Source organism: Notamacropus eugenii, chromosome 1, assembly GCF_028372415.1.
Source record: "Notamacropus eugenii isolate mMacEug1 chromosome 1, mMacEug1.pri_v2, whole genome shotgun sequence".
Taxonomy (NCBI): Eukaryota; Metazoa; Chordata; class Mammalia; order Diprotodontia; family Macropodidae; genus Notamacropus; species Notamacropus eugenii.
Window position 1 is genome coordinate 484,149,914 of NC_092872.1, and position 19,684 is coordinate 484,169,597.

General features: G+C 43.5%; 1 protein-coding gene across 2 annotated transcripts in view; it reads left to right on the forward strand.

Moving 5' to 3' along the window:
- The window catches only part of NTNG2 (netrin G2), a 94,823-nt gene that overhangs the window by 33,602 nt on the left and 41,537 nt on the right, over window positions 1-19,684 (forward strand). For both annotated transcript variants that reach the window (XM_072632776.1, XM_072632775.1), the window contains exon 2: window positions 1,271-1,914. In XM_072632776.1, the coding sequence (XP_072488877.1) occupies window positions 1,271-1,914 (644 nt within the window). The remainder of the gene's footprint in view (window positions 1-1,270; window positions 1,915-19,684) is intronic.

Consider the following 19,684-nt stretch of genomic DNA (forward strand, 5'->3'; position numbering starts at 1 on the left):
ACCGATTATGAACATCTAGAGACAGGGCCATGTCTTTTGCTGCTTAACACATTATGGACTCTATAGTTAGGACATGACTTTTGGTTCCCATCTCTACCACTTATCCACTGTATGACCTTAGTCAACTCACATTCCTTCTCTAGATTCTGTTTTCCTTATCTCTAAAATGTCAGGGTTGGACTAAGAATCCTTCGAACTCTGATAGCTCTTTGATCCTATAAGTCTATGAGTTTCAGGCTGGTTAGAACATAAGGGAATGGAGAAGGACTATTTGTGCACAAGGGGGTTTGGGGGTGTCCTTTAAAGTATTGTTGCTGAGAGAGGGATGAGTAATCATCAGGTTTAAGAGCAAATAAAAAGCCCTCCTGGGCTACCTATGCCTAGCTATAGAAATTGGGGATTTACCTTTGGCATCTTGCCTCTATCCCATCTAGATACTGGGTCCCATGCTGGTTCCTCTTCTCAGGAGTTAATGAGCACCTCTTGCCCCCATATGAAGCAAGCAGCAAGAAGTTTTAATGCTGGGATTCTAGCTGTTCTGTTTCTGACCAAATGAAGGATTTGAAATATTCATCAAATAAGACTGCAAATGGCCTGGGGAGTCAGAGTTTCATGAGTAACCTTTTGAGGATTCCAGTGTGAGTTCACATATATAAAGCAAATAAGAGGAAATAGATTTAAATGGCAACAATAGGGACCGGGGCTAATCTAAGGAGGAAACATACTGCCTGGGATTGTTGTCATATTAGAAATAAGCAGCCCATGCTTCCCAGGAAGTCTATAATAGTGTGAACTTCCATATGCTGGGAGATAGTTTTAGAGGCAACCTAAGAGACAATATGAGAGCAAAGGGAGCTAGAGGGTGGAGAGGTTTTTTTTTCCTCAGCCAGTGCCTGGAGCTGAGGCAATGGGGTATTTGTTGGGTTGTATGCAGTAACCTGCATTGTTGCACTTTGAGAGGGAAGTAGAGAGACTGGTGTTGACCTGCTAACTCTGGAAACTCTGCCCAATACTCAGGTATCTTGGAAATTTTCCCAGTCTACAGACAGAGGCTATTCCACTCATTTATTTGGTGTCCTCAAGCACTTTCTGTCCCCTTGTGTTGAGGAAATCATTTTCTGGTAGCTTTGAGAATAATCGCATCTTAGAGCCCCAGATACTGGAGACAGCTTCTGGGATAGAGGGGAGGGTGATGCTTGTTCTGTTTCTAGGGGGTCCCTCCTAACAAGCCAACAGCTGCCCTTCCCCTTTCCTCTCCCCCCTCCCCCAGGAAAACCCATATTTGTGCAGTGATGAGTGTGATGCTTCAAACCCAGACCTGGCTCACCCACCTCGGCTCATGTTTGACAAGGAAGATGAGGGACTGGCCACCTACTGGCAGAGTGTGACATGGAGCCGATACCCAAGTCCCCTGGAAGCCAATATCACCCTTTCCTGGAACAAGAGTATTGAGCTGACTGATGACATAGTGGTGACCTTTGAGTATGGTCGGCCCACTATCATGATGCTGGAAAAGTCACTGGACAATGGGCGGACATGGCATCCCTACCAGTATTATGCTGAAGACTGCATGGAAGCCTTCAACATGCCTCCCCGCAGGGTCCGTGACTTGTCCTCTACAAGCGCCAATCGGGTGGTGTGCACAGAGGAGTATTCTCGGTGGGCTGGTTCCAAGAAGGAGAAGCATGTGCGTTTTGAGGTGCGAGACCGCTTTGCCATCTTTGCTGGCCCAGATCTCCGTAATCTGGACAACCTATATACCAGGCTGGAGAGTGCCAAGGGACTCAAGGAGTTTTTCACCGCCACTGACCTGCGCATGAAACTACTTCGACCTGCTTTGGGTGGCACCTACGTTCAGCGGGAGAACCTCTACAAATATTTCTATGCCATCTCCAACATCGAGGTCACTGGCAGGTAAAACCTGGGACTGAGGGAATGGTGGGTGGGAGGGTGGAGGCTTTTATAAGAAATGAAAGCAAATACTTGATTTAAGGTCTTGCCAATATAAATAGGAGTTGTATTTTTAAGAAGTGGGATCTCATCCCACATCATATTGCACTTTTACTTAGCAAAGGAATGGCACCCATAAAGGGATGTCAACTGGATTTAATTGGTTTGGTACTAAACGGCTTTCTATTCTAGCATTTTGAGAGATTATCTGAGATATATGTCAATATAGTCTCAATAGGGGCCAAGTCTACTCCTGGGATGTGAGTCATTAATCTAGGAAGCTAACAATGTCCTGAATATTGGCATATTTCATTAAAGGATCATGGTTCCAACATACATAGATGTTGAATTGCCATCTGTAATCACTCCATTTCTCACATCGTGCTGTTTAAAAAAGAAAAAAAACTACAACAAAGCCCAAATAAGATTTACAGGATGGTAGTTAGTTGTGCTATGTTTTATAGTTTTGGTATAGCACTAGGTTGATCAGGGGACCCTCCAATCAACTGAATCCCCTCAATCTATTTTGTGAAATTTCAAGATTTAAGGAGCAGGTAACAGAGAAAATTAGATATAAGGGCATGCCCCTTTCAGATTGATTTGCACTCAGAAATATAGTCCAATCCTTCATTTCCCTTCACTACACAGCTAGAAATCTCTTTCAATAAAGAATAAAAGAAAATGGGAGGAAATTAAGCAACATATCAACTGAGTTTGACAGTATATTAAATATTCCACACCCACAGTCCCCCACTTCTGAAAGTAAAGGAAGGAGTGCATCATTTTCTCATCTTTTTTCTAGGTTGACTAATTAGTTTTTATGGTCACAGGAGAAATTAAATTGACATACTTTGACATTCAGTCAGCATAGATAGCTTTTTGCCCAAGGAAAGTGGGCTTAGGGTGATTTGAACATCTGCATGAAAACTTAAACAAATTAAAAGTTATTGGAATAAATTTTTCTTTCCCTAGGCCACTTGACCAAAGTTGCTAAATTGGAAACTCTACCCAAGCATAAGCATAAACTAAGCAAAGTTTATTCTTCAGTGGACCCTTCCCCCTTCAGCAAACTCTTGGGTGGAAGCTGTATTACTTGCAGCCTATCCTCTGTAGGTTGGCACTATGTTGTTGTTCCCATCCAGGGCAACAGAGTCCTGCTAGGATGTCTTGTTTTCCCTCACAAAGCTGTTGAAACTCCCCCATCCTGTATCAAAACCCCTCTGGATCAAGTTCTCTGTGCCATTCAGGATGACAAATCACTCATCTGAGAAATGTAATCATGCTAATGGGACAGGGCTGGAGGAGACCCTCCCGTAGGACTCTTCATCTCCTCCCAGATAACGCATGCATTTAAAGAGAGGTCTTCCACTCCCTTTAATTTTTATCCTAGAGAAGTGAGTCTAATGGGAGGCATTTCATACCAAGCAGAAGATCACCATGGTTGATCTATGGTTAGAATTGTAGGAAGAGGAAGAGAAATAAGGTCAAGAAAACAGAATTCCTGTCTTGAGGTTTAGCTGGGATCTACATCATACCAACCAGATCAGAATGGGCAACACTGATGAGCAAGGTAAACAGTCAGGAAGGACATTGGGTAGAGTAGGCAGCAGGTAGAAGAAGAGTCAAGTTGGATAATATTCAATGTTTGTAGATGACGATAAGTCAGGCACACACAGTGAGAGTGCAAGCAAGGTGGTCCAGTACCTTGGACAGCTCCAGAAATCTTTGCTGTCTATCACAGAGCTCTAAAGAGGAGCATTAGAACAATGACCAGTATGCACACAGAGGGGTAGAGATGGGGAAGGGAAAGTGATGTGACATCTATCTATAAATAAAAATGGGTCCAGTCCTTTCACATTATGTTCCAGCTTTTTCTTTATCACTTAAATTTTGGACAAGTTCCTTTTCTCTCCAAGATTGTCTGTAAAGAAGGGGATTGATCTACTCGATTTTTAAGAGCCATTCTACCTCTAAAATTATGTGATAACTTTGTTAGCCTACTAGAACCGTCCCTGCCCCCACTGCCCTGAGCCTCACCTGGACTTGAAGGTTCTCATCTCACACTTGGCAGGAAGGCCACTGTGGGTGGCTGGTATTAGCGGTAGTGGTGGCAAAACTACAGCAATCAATTCACAGATAAAGTAAGTACTCTTCCAGTGGCTAGTTGGCAGCATGGAGTGTAGCTTGGTGTATTGATTAATTAGGTCTGGTTAGAAGGTTCAGCATAAGGCTGTGATTTTTTCTGCTTTTCTTTTTTACCCCACTTCTGTTGGGGAAATCATTACTATCTTAGTTGATGATATTTGGAGTTCTGCTGGCATCAAGAAGCCATGAGAATGTCAAACGCAGAAAAATAAAGCAGAGAAGATATAATCTGATCTACTATAACCAGACTGTACTTGATCTTTTCCCAGAACGCTGTGAGTCATGTCCCATACGAAGTCTGGTTGGGCTAGGCCCAGGTATTCCTAAGTACTGTATTTCTAAGAATAGATGTGTTCTATGAGTCTCTTCACAGATGCCTGTCTCTTGAAGCAAGTTTGGATACATTTGGCATAACCTGATCAATACAGGTCAAGGAGACCTGTGTTCTTGCTCCAGCTTAAGTCCTAACTTATCTTTGTGATCTTGGGCTAATTACTTGTTCAAGTAAGGAACCTGGCAAGAGCACTGGATCTGGAATCAGAGAACCTGGGTTCAAATCCTATCAAGTCCCTATTAATAATATTTAATATCATTTTTTTGGACTTGAATAAGGGCCAGAACTTGAATTAATGAATCAGAAGAAGAACTTGGATCTAACAGTCTCTTTGTTCTCTGAAGTAAACTCAAAGAATATGTCTTCTTATGTCAGTAAGGTCAGATGAGGCTGACTTAGCATACTTTATGAGACCCTTAACCAGAGACAATATCTTGAATAATGGGATTTTTTTTTCTTATCTTGTGGACATATACTATGTTATGACATGTCAATGGTAAAGAAAACACAGATGATCTGAGTTGTAATTTCAGTCGACACCTTGTCAACTCTCTTATTGTATTTACAACCTATCCAGTTAAGAAATTCCTTTCTCATGGTATAGTTAATCACATATGGAGACCATAAATCTGAGGGACACAGACATCCTGGAGTTGTCCTACAACAGATTTAAGCCTGGTCATTCTTGTGTTAATCAGTCAGAAGTTTTTCTGACCCCATGATCATGTAACCATTAGTTTTAAGGGAATAAACAATATGCATTTAGCCTGTTTCCTTTTTTAACCAAATTTTCAGGTCGACACTGTCTTTTACCTGTATTACCTTAAGCATTGCACTTCACTTGTCTAGGCCTTACTTTCCCCATTAGTAAAATTTGGTGCTCTCTAAAATCACTTCAAGCTATAATTACAAATGTTAGTTTAAAAAACATCAGCTCATAGGTTAGAGCTGAAAAACATTAGGACCATCTAGCCCAATCTTTTCATTTTATAGGTGAAGAAATCGAGGCCCAAAGAAATTAAGTGCCTTGAACCAAATAACAGAGGTTAGTGACAAAAGAGGGATATGAGTCCAAGTTCTCTGACTCCAGAGGCAGTGTTCTTGCCAGGACTTTTCCAGAATTCTGTATTCCATTATATTGCCAGGACTAACATTCTGTATTCCATGGTCAGCAGCCCCATAAAGTCTATACTGTTAGAGAGTCAGCGCCAGGCAAGAGTTATAGCTAAAACCCCTTCATCAGAGCAGAGAAATGTACCCAGAGCCCCAGCCTCCTGTCTTCCCTTCTCCCAGTAGTTTCTAATTGAGTACAGCAATTCAGCATTTTAAATGAGCAGGGTCTGGAGGAAACACCATTATTGTGAAAGTCTTGGTGATGGGGACAAAATGAGTGTGCTCTATATGCCACTTCATTTTCCAACTCCATCCCATTACTGTGTCTCCCTTGCCTAGAATGCCCTCCCTCCTCACCTCTACCTCCTGGATTTCCTGGCTTTCGAGTCTTAGCTCACATCCCACCTTCTGCAAGAGACCTCTTCCCCCTCCCCCCATTCACTGCTGATGACTTCCTCTTAGATTACCTCTTAGATTTGCAATATATATGTCTTGTCTCTACAATTACTTACACATTGCCTCCCCCATTTGAATGTGAGCTCCTGGAAGGGAAAGATCATGTTTCTACTTTTCTTTGTATCCCCAGGTCTTAGCACATCGTTGGCTATGACCATTGAAAGATGTGGTACCAATTGGGGTTAGTATTACTCAGAATAGTATGTTATATATGCAGTGATGTGAAATAGCTGGGAGGATTTTCAAATGCAATCTGTTTCAAAAAGCAGAAATTCCCTAGAGTTTTACTCAGGGGATTTTGAGGGGATTTTCCCCCTCCTTCCTGAATAGGTAGAGTGGCTCCTTGACCTCTTTCTATCATCAAAACCTTAATGGCCACAAAGGAATGAGGAAAGACAATGACTAGAAGTCAGCTCCCACTTCAGCCCTGGTAGTTTCCTCTTTGGCTGATCAATCCCAACTCCAAGGATTGGTCAGCAGGGCCAGACATTAGATCTCCATAACCTTAACAAGATCACCTGAAGCTAGGAGTTGGGGTGGGAGGTCTTTTTCTCCAAAAAGATAAGAAGCATGAGCTTTTGCTGACAGTCACAAGAACAATGAAAACAAAGGGAAGTACTGAGTGTGAATGGCAGAGACTGTACCCTCCACAGCCAAGAGTAACATCCTGTTCTTAAGGCTGGACAGTCAGGGCATGACCGTGCCAGAATACTTCCAAAGAAATATTCCAAGCCCCTCCAATTAAATATTAGCCTCACATATCCAATCTAACTTCCATCCCCAAGGCAGGCACTGGGCTTTAAAAACATACTTTCAATCAAGCTATTGAGGGAGCTCAGAAGAAATCTTTACACACATAAAGAAAAATCAAAACACCCTGCTAATCCTGGGGGCAAATCCTGCCCAGCTAGGTTTTAGCATGCCCACACTGGCCACCCCATCTTCCAGGGTCATGTGCTAAGGCATCCACAGCCAGTGAAGAAAAGGCAAGTCTGAGCCTTCCAGCTCATCCTCTTCCTCTGTTGTGCTGGTTCCAGTGCTGAGGCCTTTGATAGTGAATTAAATCTGGACTCCACTTTGTTCTTGTCTATCAGCGAATATGGTAGGCAGAACATCGGATTGGGAATCAGGAGACCTGGGACCTGCTATCAATAAGCTGTTTGACCTTGAAGGGTGGGACTAGATGAACCTTAAGGTCCCTTCTAGTTTTAAATCTATGATCTTTTATTCTCAGGTTCCTCTCAGTCTTGACCTTCTATGAATCTGTAGTTCTATGACTCTAAGACCCTATAATCTGTTGACTAAGACTAGACTTGAAACTGGCAAAGGAAACAAATCTATTGGTGCCCTCTTGATGAGGATGCACCTGATTTGGAGAAGGTGTAGCAGCCTCAGCAAGGGAACCCAACCAGGGATTATCCAGGAAAAAGGGGGGAGGAGGGGAGAAAAACTGGTGCAAACACCAGGAGTAATTTCATAATTTTCCCCTCACCCACATGCCCTACAGGCCTGGCCAAAGACCGAATGCTGCAGCTGGAAATAGCTCCTATTCTGTTGAGAAGCTAATTATGGAGGCTGCTTAGGGGGAGTGAGCTACCCCCAGGTGCCCAGATGAGATGGAGAAGGGCCAGGGGCAGCCGGAGTGGGGAATCAGTGCAAATAGAGCTTGATGCTCTGTGTGGGGAAGCAGCAAGGGAAAGAAGCAGAGAAGGAGTGAAGAAAGGCCAACAGACCAATAGAGTTGAAACAAGGAAGGAGCCTGGGATGGGAGAATGAAAGAAAGCCAGCACCTTCCTGGCACTTGACCTCGTATATAATGCAATTCTATCTCCCAGCCTTGGATCTCAAATCATTCACCTGATCGCATCCCTAAGAAGGGCAAGAGATGATACAGGGGTTGTTTTGCTTTGTTGTGCTGATATTGAAACTCAAGCCCAGAGTGGAGAAGTCAGTGGCTTTGAGCCACTGAACACAACTAGGAGCGAAATGGTGATTTGGGGAGAAGTCTAAGCTGAGTCAGATTTCCCCAGGACAGTTTTCCTTCTGTAAATACAATACTTTATACATTCATGTAGTAGGAATAACCAAGAGAATCCCTGATTTGTTAGGAGAAAAGGTGCATATCCCTTAGCAAGGAGCCAGAGCACATGCCCAGACTGATAAGAGGTACCGCAGACCAACAAATATAGGGTTCCTCTGATCACCCTTACTCTACACATAGTAGGTACTTAATTCATGTTTGTTGAACTAAAGTTAGGGACTTGGGGGAGAAAATACCTGCTGACATTCAGCACTTCCTCTTAAAAGGGAACATCATCTAGTCTAGTTCTCCTATTTTGCACATGAGGAAACTGAGGCACAAAGAGGTTAAGGAAGTGTTTGAGGTGGGATTTGAACCTAGGACCTCCTGACTCCAAATCCAGTGCCAAGAGTAGCATAATGAGTAGGTTCTTAGGTGTATACCTTTAGCAACTCCCTCTTTCCTACCCCCAGGGCTGCACAAAGTAACTGTCTACTGGACACTACATGCTACTATAACTTCCCCTTTGCTGAGAAAAAAGGAGGAACAGGGACCCAAGTCTTTAGAAATTCTGCGCAATTTAGATGTCCACTCTGCATGATTCAGTTCCAGGAAACAGTGTTCTCCAGAGTACCAGAAAAAAATAACCTCTGCCCAGAACATCTTATAGAATATCAGACTTGCTCAGATTCCTCCACCTGATATTCAAGGCCTTCCACAATCTGGCGCCATCCTACCTTTCTGGCCCCATCTCATATTACTCCTCTCTTTGCATTCTGCATTCCAGTCAGACTGGACTGCTCTCTGCCCCACTCTCTCCTCCCTTGCATACTCAGTGCTTTTCAGCCTGGAATGTGCTACTTCCTTTTCTTTGACTACCAAATTCCTACTCATCCTTTAAAGGTGAAATCAAATGCTACCTCCTCCATGAAGCCTTCCTTCATATCCTGATATAGGTAATGATTTTCCCTGTTGAATTTCAGTCTTTTGTTTTGTATTTTTTGGGTGCACCTAAGCCACCTTTTTTTGATTGGAGTTTTGTGTGTGTGTGTGTGTTTGGTTTTTTTTAGTTATTATTGTTTTGGTCATTGATATAAAGGTTTCTCGAGAGAGGAAGCTTCCCACATCCAAATACACGTGGATGCCGGTTCATCCTCTTGCAGCCTCTGAACAGTTGCCCAGAATGCTGACAGGTTAAAGTGAATTGCCGTAGATTACACAACCAGCAAGTCAGAAGTAGCATCTCACCTGTAATACTGTGTAACGAAGATATTCATGGTAGCAACCGCTGTTCTCCTCCCCACCCGCACCCCCACTATAAGCTTTTAGAGCATGGAGACAATCTCTACCTTAGTCTCCAATATCCTTCGGGGGAACTTAGAGGAAGGAAGTGAGGCATCAAGGTATAAATGGAAAGAGCACCAGATTTCTAGTTGAGGGCATGGATTCAAATCCTGACCTGTCACTTACTGCCTGTGTCAGCCTGTCTGGGTCATAGAATCTTTATCTAGAAAATATGAGAGTTAGACTAGATAATTTCTAAGATCTCTTTCAGCTTTAAGTCTATGACTCTATGCACTAAACTTCTACCTAGCACAGTGTCCTGTAAATAGTAGGTTCTTCATAAATGCTTACTAAATGAAAAAGTGAGCATGCCTTTAAAATCATCTAGTCTGACCTTTCACTTAACCGAGGAAATAAGAGGAGCCGTGACTTGCCCAAGTTCACATAGTCAATTACAGGATAGGGCTGGACCTAAATTCCAATTCTCCCTAAGTCCAGTGCCTGTCCCTACTATCTCAGAAGATCCCAGAGAACTTGGAGTGAATCTGGGGGGAGAGTTGGTAAGTCCATAGCAAAAGTCTGGAAGCACAGATATTTGCCTTGTCTTCCTTAGAAAGGTTTTAAACTAGAGGATCACTTTCTAAGGGGAGGAGAGGAAGAGATTAGCTACCCACAAGACTTTGCCCCAGCTTTCTCAGCTCCTATCACTTCTACTGCCCGCCCCCCCCCCCCCGCCGCCTCTCTCTCTCTCTCTCTCTCTCTCTCTCTCTCTCTCTCTCTCTCTCTCTCTCTCTCTCTCTCTCTCTCTCTCTCTCTCTCTCTCTCCTGTCTCTGTCTCCATTTCTGTCTCTATCTGTCATCTGCATTCTTTTCATCTTCTATAAACGTACTATTCCTATTGATTGCCTGGGTGATTGGAGATGGACAGAACTACGGCTGAGAATAGAAACAGCTGGGGGAAAAATCCTTGGTTTGTGCATGTCAATGTGGAAGGGAGTGGGGTAGGCGGTGGTGGAGACAGAACCCTTTCTACTTACTATACTTCTGGGCACACTCCCTGCCTCTTTGTGCAGGTATTTTATAGCTCAGTTAGTCGAAGCATTTATTGACACTGTTCCTGGGTCCCCCAAGCCCTGATGGCTCTTCAGAATATAGCCCCTTCCTCTCTCCCCCAACCTCACCCTGAGGCAAAGTGTTGCTATCTCACAGATAAGCACTTTTCCACTGATTTTCTCCAAACACTGTTCACACCTCTTACTCTTGTCCAGCCTTCAGAATTTCAGGACTACTGCTGCTGACAGTGGCAGTCCACCCAAGGGGACAAGTTATGCAAAGTGCAAAATAACCTTTAGTTAAATTCAGCTCAAGGAATTAAAATCAATGGAGCAGATATTAAATTCAGTGCCTATTATGTGCAAATCATGGCGCTAGGTATTGTGTGGGAGATATGAAGATGAACGGCCCCCGCTCTCAAGGAGCTAACAGTCTTGTAGGTTAGTATTGCAAATCTGAATGCTGAATATGTGTCAGGCACTGCACTAGGAAGATACAATAGCTTCCCTCAAGGCTAGAGGGGATAGAGTACCAGAGTCACTTGCCTAGTCAGGAAGACCTAGGTTCAAATGTGGCCTCAGATACTAACTGTATGACCCTGGACAAGTCACTTAATCTTGTTTGCCTCATTTTCCTCATCTGAAAAATCAGCTGGAGAAAGAAATGGCAAATCACTACAGTATCTTTGCTAAGAAAACCCCAAATGGGATTAGGAATAGTTGGACATTACTGAAACGACTCAACAACGACTGAGGATCAGCCCTCGGGAGTGGGGGTCGGGGAGGGAAGGGGTTTAGAATGTACACTGGTTTATATAGTAAGTCTCTGTTCAGTCTGCTTGACCTGTCTTGGTCAGGATAGGAAGTCCCAAAGATATGTGGATACATTTGGCAGAAAGTCCTCTTGAATTCTCCTTACCTGACTATTCCTTATGGTACAATGGAGAAAACATTGGATTTAGAGTCAGACAGCCTGGATTGAAATCTCACTTCTGCTATTTACAGTCCCTAGGATCTCAGGAAAATCATTTCTTTTTTCTGGGCTATATCTAAGTTTCCTCATTTGTAAAATGAGAGGGCTGGAGTATGTGCTTTCTAAGGTGCCTTTCATCCCTAAAACTCTTATTCTATGACGCTACAGCCCCACCCAGTCCTAGTCTGTCCCCTGGGGAGGAAAGGGAATAGTGACTGGTTGACTGTAGTCCTATGAGTCTGCTGAACCGAAATGAGATGTCGTCTCTAAAAGGTACTGAGCATAGATGCAATACTTTGCAAGAATCCATGATTTTAGTCTCATGGGTGTATGGTCCACCCATGCTGATACAGCTCACCCCTGCCTTGGTAGATGATCTTTAGGAGTTACTTCAGCTAAAAGAGCAGTAGTCTGACAGAGGTCATAGAATGACAGACTTGGAACTGGAACAGTTTCTGCCCTCAAGAAGTTTCTATTCTAATTGGGAAAACAACATATGTAAGGATGCTGAGAGGGGACAGGATAGGAAGAAGTACCTCATGACCTGTTGTTTGTCCTTCATATGAGAAGGGGACTAATACATCACAATGTTGGGGTCAATGATGTGTTCATCTATGGCTGATAGTCCAATACGAGCTAGGAAACTTCTACCACAAATCAGGCACAAATAGTCCATTTGAACCTCATGACCTTGAACCTCAATCTAATTTTCTTCATCTAGAAAATGAGGGAGTTGGCTAAATGATCTTTTCAAACTCTTCTTACCTCTGCACCATGATCATTTTATCATTATAAGAAATAAGCAAGGTGACTTAAAGGCAAGTTCTATCATTCACATTTAGCAAACTGAGGCTTGGAGAAATTAGCTAACTTACCCCAAATCACACACAAAAAATAGTGGGTGGCACCAGGACTACAGCTCAGGTTTTCTGACTCCTGCTAAGACCAAAACTTCTTTCAGTAGCAAATGTTACTTCTACCCTAGATCCATTATATGTGGTTCTTCAGTGAATTCACCATCTTCTGGAAGGATGAAAGAGGAAGACTTAAACAAGTAACTAGCTGGTACAGTGGTTAGAGTGCTAGACCTGGAATCAAGAAGATCTGAGTGCAAATCTAGCCTCAGATACTTATTGTCACTGTGACCTTGAGCAAGCCATTTAATCTCCATCGGCTTCAGTTTCTTTATAAAATGGGCATGATAAATAATAGCACCTACCTCCCAAGGTTGTTTGTAAGGGTCAAATGAGATAATATTTGTAAAGTGCTTTGTAAACCTTAAAAAAGACAGACAAATGCTAGTCTTTATACAATGGTACCTCAATTAGGGAGGCCCAGGATATCCCCTGGAAATTAACTCTTTTGTTTTGTTTTCTTTTAATTGAAATGTTTTTCAATTAGAAAAATAAAGGGAACCTATTTTCTCTCTTTCCCACCTCCCCCCTAAACATAGACACAGCTCTTTTCAAAGTTGCCTATGTTTTTTTAAAGCAAAAATCTTCTTGATTCCTACATAGCAGTGTTGGCTTCTGTCATAACACCCAACAGCAGTGTTCCCACTAAGACAAAAATACCTCCACGCACAGTTCTGATCAGCCTGCACCCATAGGACAGTAAATGGGCAGGCCCACAGCCAAACTATGAAGCCAGGGATACTTGTCTTCCCGTGCACTTTCTGGGCTGGTTTTACCCCATCCATCGAACCTGGCCCCTGGCTTTGAGTGTTTAGTATCTGCTTGCTATCTGGCTCTCCTCCCCCCAAAACTGGAAAGGCTCTTGAACCAATGACAAACTGAGAGGAATATGGTATAGTGGAAAGAGAACTGTTCTTGGACCCCCAAAAGTCTGAATTTCATTCCTATCTGTGCCAATTACTCTGTGACTTGCTAGCTATGTGACCTTGACCTCTCTGAGACTCAGTTTTTTTTTCTGTAAAATGGGGATAATAGCATTTGTATCACCTCACAAGTTGTGAAGATGGAATGAGAGCGTATAGGCAGAAATGTTCCATCTGATAATAAAGAGTCCTATAAACATAAGCTGTTATTATTGATTACTCCTGAGTATGAATGAGGCTTGGCCAAACTGTTATCTCACACTGCTGTTATTTAGTGAATATTTAATGATATTTTCATACTATAAATTCTCCTTTCTGGTATCTCTGTCTCCTGTATTATTTCTACCTCTGGTAACATTTCTGCCAACAAAGTGGGCTTGGGTGTGTACATTCTTCATTAGCACGGGTACAATTGTAATGAGCGACACGTGTCCTTATAAACACAACACAGTCAGCTCTCAGCCCCATGTGGATTACTCATCTTTAGAGAGGATCTGAAGAAAATGTTTTAGATTGCTTGGTTTCTCCTTTCTAGGCCTAGCCTCGTCATTGAGGGGCTCAGGGAATTGTCATTGAGCCTAGGGAAGGGAAATTCGTTTTAATATTAGACTGAACCACAAAGAATGAGAAAGGTGAATCTGCTAGCAGGCTCTCTCTGTTCGTCCTTCACCAAACCATCACCAAACCAAAGCAAGTCCGCCCACATTGTGAAGTCCCCTAATGGATCAGTGACCTGTGTCCAGGAGGCTCCAGCCCCTTCTCCGTTGTTCTTTGTCTGCTCTCTGTGCCAGTCTCCACTTCTGGCCGCTGGAACTCCCTAAGTCTTTTTCATCACGTTGACTAACAGGCGGTAATTGAAGCTAATTGGCCATGGACAGGACAGACGGGGCTGCTTAAGAAAAATCAAATTTGGGAGGATACAGATCGATTCCAGGCTAATTAACAGCAATTTTCTTCCTCTCCCATCCCAAGTTGCCATCCTAATACCCAGGCACAGACAGCAAGAGCCCAGATGTGTGTTATTTGAAAAGCAACAGATATACTAAATATGCTTACATGTCCATCCGTGTACATAGCCATCCTTATTCCAGACCCATTTTATATGTGCACACAGCCATTCACACATTCTTACATAAACATACATACTTACGCTCACGCATACCCATTCACACACATATATGCACTCTTCCATATACATACCTGTTTACATGCTTACATGTATAGCCATGCAAATAGACAATTATACATGTGTACATTAAATGCACTTATGTGTGTGTGCTGCTTACATGTACACCCACATACACATATACATCCATATAATTTATTGTACACATGTTTATATATACATCCCTATACATATGCACATATTCATTCATACATAGTTACCCATATGTGCTTAACTAAGACACATAGACATAGACATAGGAAGGGAAGAAACATGCATTTATTAAGTGCCTACTGTATACCAGGCACTATGCTAAGTGCTTTGATCCTCACAACAACCTTGAGAGGAAAGTGCTAGTAATATTCCCATTTTACAGTCAAGTAAACTGAGGCAGAGGTTAAGTGACTTGCCAGAGATCACACAGCTACTAACACTTTGAGGCTGGATTTGAACTCAAGTCTTCCTGACTCTAAATGCAGCTCTATATCCATTGTACCATACACAAACCTTTTTTGTTTTGATTTGTTTTTGAGATTAGCTCTCCCTATTTCACCCAGGCTAGAAGCATTGTGGCCACTCATGGGCCAATCCCACTGCTGATCAGTATGAAGCTTTGACCTTCTCCTGCACTAATTTGCCACTCCTTTAGGCAGCCTGGTGGCCCTGTGCTCCCAAGAGCCCCCCATATTAGTGTCAAACTTAGTGTAGACACTGAATTAGCTTTAACTCCAGCCTCAGCCTCCCCCAGCAAGAGGGATTCTGGAGGTGAGCAACTATTCATGCACTTCTATCCACACGCAGACATACATACTCATTCATACACATGGGCTTACAAACCCTGCGTTCTTAAATAATGATCACAGCACAGTCTTCTTTGTCATGCTCCAAATTCAATCAGGAGACACAACATTTGATTTGGGGACCACTGGGTTTTGGCAATTTCTCAGTGTTTGGTCCCCATTGCAAGTTTCCCATTAAGTCCCTGGATTTCTTTGGATTCTCTGAACCAGAGAGGGGAAGTAAAATATATCCATCTCACTACCACTCCTCCTCTTCTAACTCCCAGCCTGACAGGAGAATAGCCCCAGGGATAAGCAGTTTAGAAGCTTCAGGGATTGTGTAGGGCGGAATAGCACAGCATCTTACAGAGAGAATATTTTTCTAGTGGGAAAAAGGACTGGGAAACAGAGCTGGGAGGGAGAGAAGGGACAGGAAGACTCACCATCTTGTTTTTTAATCTCCTTCCACTACCACCCCCACTTTATGTAAATTTAAAATGTTTTTAATGTTGTCTTTTATTTTTTATACCATAGTCATTTTCTGATATGCCCTAATTCCCTGTTGAACTTGCTTTTGTAACAAAGAAAAGGTTTGGAAAACTGATGAGCCAAATGCCCCATTCTAGTCCCCTAGTCCTATCAGAGGCAGAGAAGAGTGTTTCGTGTGTTTTCTGAGCCCATGATGGGTCACTGCAAGTGAGCCAAGCTTGGCCACCTTTTAAGTTTGTTTTGTTTATATGATTGTAGTCATTGTATATATTTATCTTGGTTTTCTTTCTTTACTCTGCACCAATTCCTATAAGTCTTCCCATGTTCTCTGAGTTCCTCAGATTCATCATTTCTCATAGCGTGGTAGTGTTCCCTTTCATTCATTTACCACAGTTTGCTCAACCATTCCGCAATCAATGACCACCCACTTTGTTTCTCCTTTTTTTTTTGTTGCCACAAAGAGTGCTGCTATGAATATTTTGGTATATATGGGACACCCACCAGACTTGCAGACAGCCCTTTGCCCACCCACAATTTTCAAACCCTGGTATCATCCACAGCACCATCCTGGCACCTCTGGTGCAGTGAGTGTCTAGAGCTTGAGTCAGCCCAAGAAGATGGTTAGAATTTTCCCTCTTCTTCTAGAGGCATGGGGGTGGCTAAGTCCCCAACCTGCTCATCTTGGCAGGGTTCTGGAGTAAAAGCACTTCCTTCTGAGTCTCAAACTTTAAGAAGGGTGAGGAGCTTTTCCTGCCCCTATTCACACCTGTAATTCTATGTAGCTTCATGGGGGCTCATGGTGCTGGCCCATCCCCACCCCCCTGATCACCCTCACCTCTTGCGGAGCTAGTGGGTGGAAGGTTGCTGAGGAAGCTGCCTCCAGCTCTGAGTGGATAATAGGATTTCATCAATAGACTGAGGAAGGTGATGTATGTTAAAGCACTTAATAGAAAAGAACTTCGTACAGAGACCCAAATTCGATTTGGCCAATGAACTCAATTGCCAGCACGGCTGTGTTCCTGGAGGAAGGCTGGCCAACATTTATACACATTACCTGGCAATACTTGGATTATTGCAGTGAGACCCAGGCCCTCTAGTCCCCTACTTTCTTTCAATCTACTCCTCTCTTGTTTCTCCTTTCCCACCATCCAAATTCATAGGACCATAGGATTTAAAACTGGAAGGAACCTTAGAGAACAATTCCTCTCATGACTGCACCCTGCGCACCCCAACCCTGTTGCATCCCCCTCCCAACAAGAAATGAAGGGGATTAACTAAGATTATTGCTCATGACGTTAGCAAAATGTGGTGGGGGGAGTGCTAACCGTGTAGTCAGGAGTCTTGGGTTTGAATTCCGTCTCTGACATTTATTAGCTGTGTGACTCTGGATAAGTTACTTCCCCTATTTGAACCTCAGTTTCCTCAGCTGTAAACTGAAAGTGGGGTAGCTAGGTAGCTCAGTGGATAGAGTGCTAGTCCTGGAGTCATAAGAACTGGAGTTCAAATCCAGCCTTAGACACTTACAAGCTGTGTGATTCTGGGCAAGTCACTTAATCCTGTTTGCCCCAATTTCCTCACCTGTAAAATGAACTGGAGAAGGAAATGGTAAACCACTTTTGCCAAGAAAACCCCAGATGGGGTCACAGAGAGTAGAAACAACTCAACAATAAAAATGGAACTGAAATACTTGTACTGTATTTTTTGGTTTTTGTTAAAGTAATATAGAACCATAGGTTATAATTATTTTTTTTAAAGTCAATGAGGTGGGGTAATGTGGTAGAGTAAACTACTCTTAGAATCGGGAAGACCAGGATTCAAGTCCTACCTCAGACACATACTAAGTTATGTGATCATGAGGTTAAACCACTTAACCTCTCATTGTGCCAGGCAACTTCCTAAGACTATACATTAATGATAATAATAGCCAACATTTACATAGCATTTAACTATGTGCCAGGTGCTCTTCTAAGCACTTTATAAATATTATTATCTCTTTTGATCATCACAGCAACCCTGGGAGGTAGGTACTATTCTTATCATCCCTATTTTACAGATGGGGAAACTGAGGCAAACAAGAAATTAAGTGACTTGCTCAGAGTCACACAGCTAGATTGAACTTAGGCTCCAGTCCCAGCCCCCTATCCATTGTGCCAACTAGCAACCCATAAGTTATAGATGAATTACCAGTCAGCATAAATAGATGGAGTTTCTACACTGGGCGTTCCCTTCACCTATGAAATCATGTAGCCAGATATTTTGGGTAGGTATTTTTTTTTAGAAGTCCAAGGAGAGACTGGGTGATGAAAATGGATTTGATTCTTTTGAGAGCTGTGATACATCCGGAAACCTAAGCTTCCCCATCTGTAAAATGAGGGGGTTGGACTAAATTCTCTGTAAGGCCTCTTTCCAGTTCTAAATTCTCAGATCCTCCATCCGCATTGTCACACAGCACTGACAGCCTCCAAGTTAGATGGTTACAAAGGCCCTAGGAGTTGGGTTCCCCTTCCATTTCAAGCCCTGAGGATAGCTTCTCAAATACTTTTGTTTCTTTTGAACTTTGAAGGTGGGCAGACCTAAAGCATCCTAGTACTGGTGCCAAGCTATATGCACCCTCCTCCTCACCCTTCCTCCCAAACTTACCACTTCCTCTTGCCTCCCCCGGGGAGCAGATGACATCACTATTTTAGGCAGCTAGGAATTGACCTACATTTATACTGCCGTCTGTATCTGGGAGGGACTCCAAACATCCAGCTCCTCTCCTAGAGAGGAAGGAAAGGCCCCAGCTCACGATTTTCCACAAAGACCCTGCTTTAGGCCCAGTGCCCATATGGAGTTCCCCCAGCGGCTCCTGGGCACTGCCCACTCCTCCTTGTGGGGCAGGGCACACTCCAGCGTACCATAGGCCATCGTCCCACAGACCCTGCATCGTTTCATGCCATTGCTAACTACCCCTGACCAAAGCACCAGTCACTGTAGCCAGGAGGGGGTTAAACCAATATGCCAGACCTAGCTTGGGCAGATATTGATGCTGGGCTGAGAGACAGCCTGGGTTGATTCATATTTGCCTGGGAACTCAGATTGGCTGAACTGGGGACTTCCTTAGGGACTAGAAGCAGAGAGCTCCCTTCAAACAAACCCTGTCTCTTGGGGCTTGTTAGAGACTCATCAATTACAGTGAAGCAAACAATTCCACTAGAAAGTCAGACTGATTGGCTTCTCTGAAGGACAGGCAGCAGAAGAGTTTGGCCTGGGCCAAAGAGGTGAGTAGAGCCCATGGATGATGGCAAAAGGGATGGGTTTTCCATCAGACCCTGCATCTGTGTCCTGCTCCTGGATGACCTACGTGGGAGGGAGCCTCAGGAGAGATAGTTGCACAACAGAGCAGAGGAGAGTAGGAAGGGAGCAAAATTCTAGATGGCATGCAGGCCCTTAGCCTCAGGCCAGTAAGGCCTTGAGAAAGTGTAGGTCACTGTCTGCTCCAGGGAGCATTTGGCTTAAGAGGGGCTGTGGATGCTGAGCCCAGCTCTGAAGCAGCATCACAGCTGTCCCAGGTGCAGACCCAGACAAGAGCCCTTTTCTGAGCTGGTCAGAACCACCATCCCTTCAAAGGAGAGGAAAGCTCCAGAAGCCTGTCATCTCTCAGGGGAAAGTAGTTCTCAAGAGCTAGAAAGAAAGAGCCAGAGGGATGCTTGAAGAGCAAACACCAAGGACAGAAAGGTTATGGACCTTGCTCAGATGGGCCCTCTGCTCCCAACATCTCCTTCTAACTAGCCCAGCTCTAATGGGAGTCAGGCAAATGCTCTCATGACCTGGCCACTCAAGGTTCTCTATCTCAACTCTGTTTTTTAACATAGAAAACAAAACAAAATAGAAAAACCTGAATCCCAGAGAGGAAAAGGAATCTACCCAAGTTCTTCCAGAGATCCAGTGATGACTGAATGGCCTTGTACTGTTCTCCTTTCATGCAGGAGAACCTTGAAACTGAACTTTGAGGGGTTACAGGAGCAGTTGCTACATTTTGGAGTCAAAGGAACCAGTTTCAAATGCCAGCTTGGCCATTTAATACTTGTAGAATATTGTTCAGCTG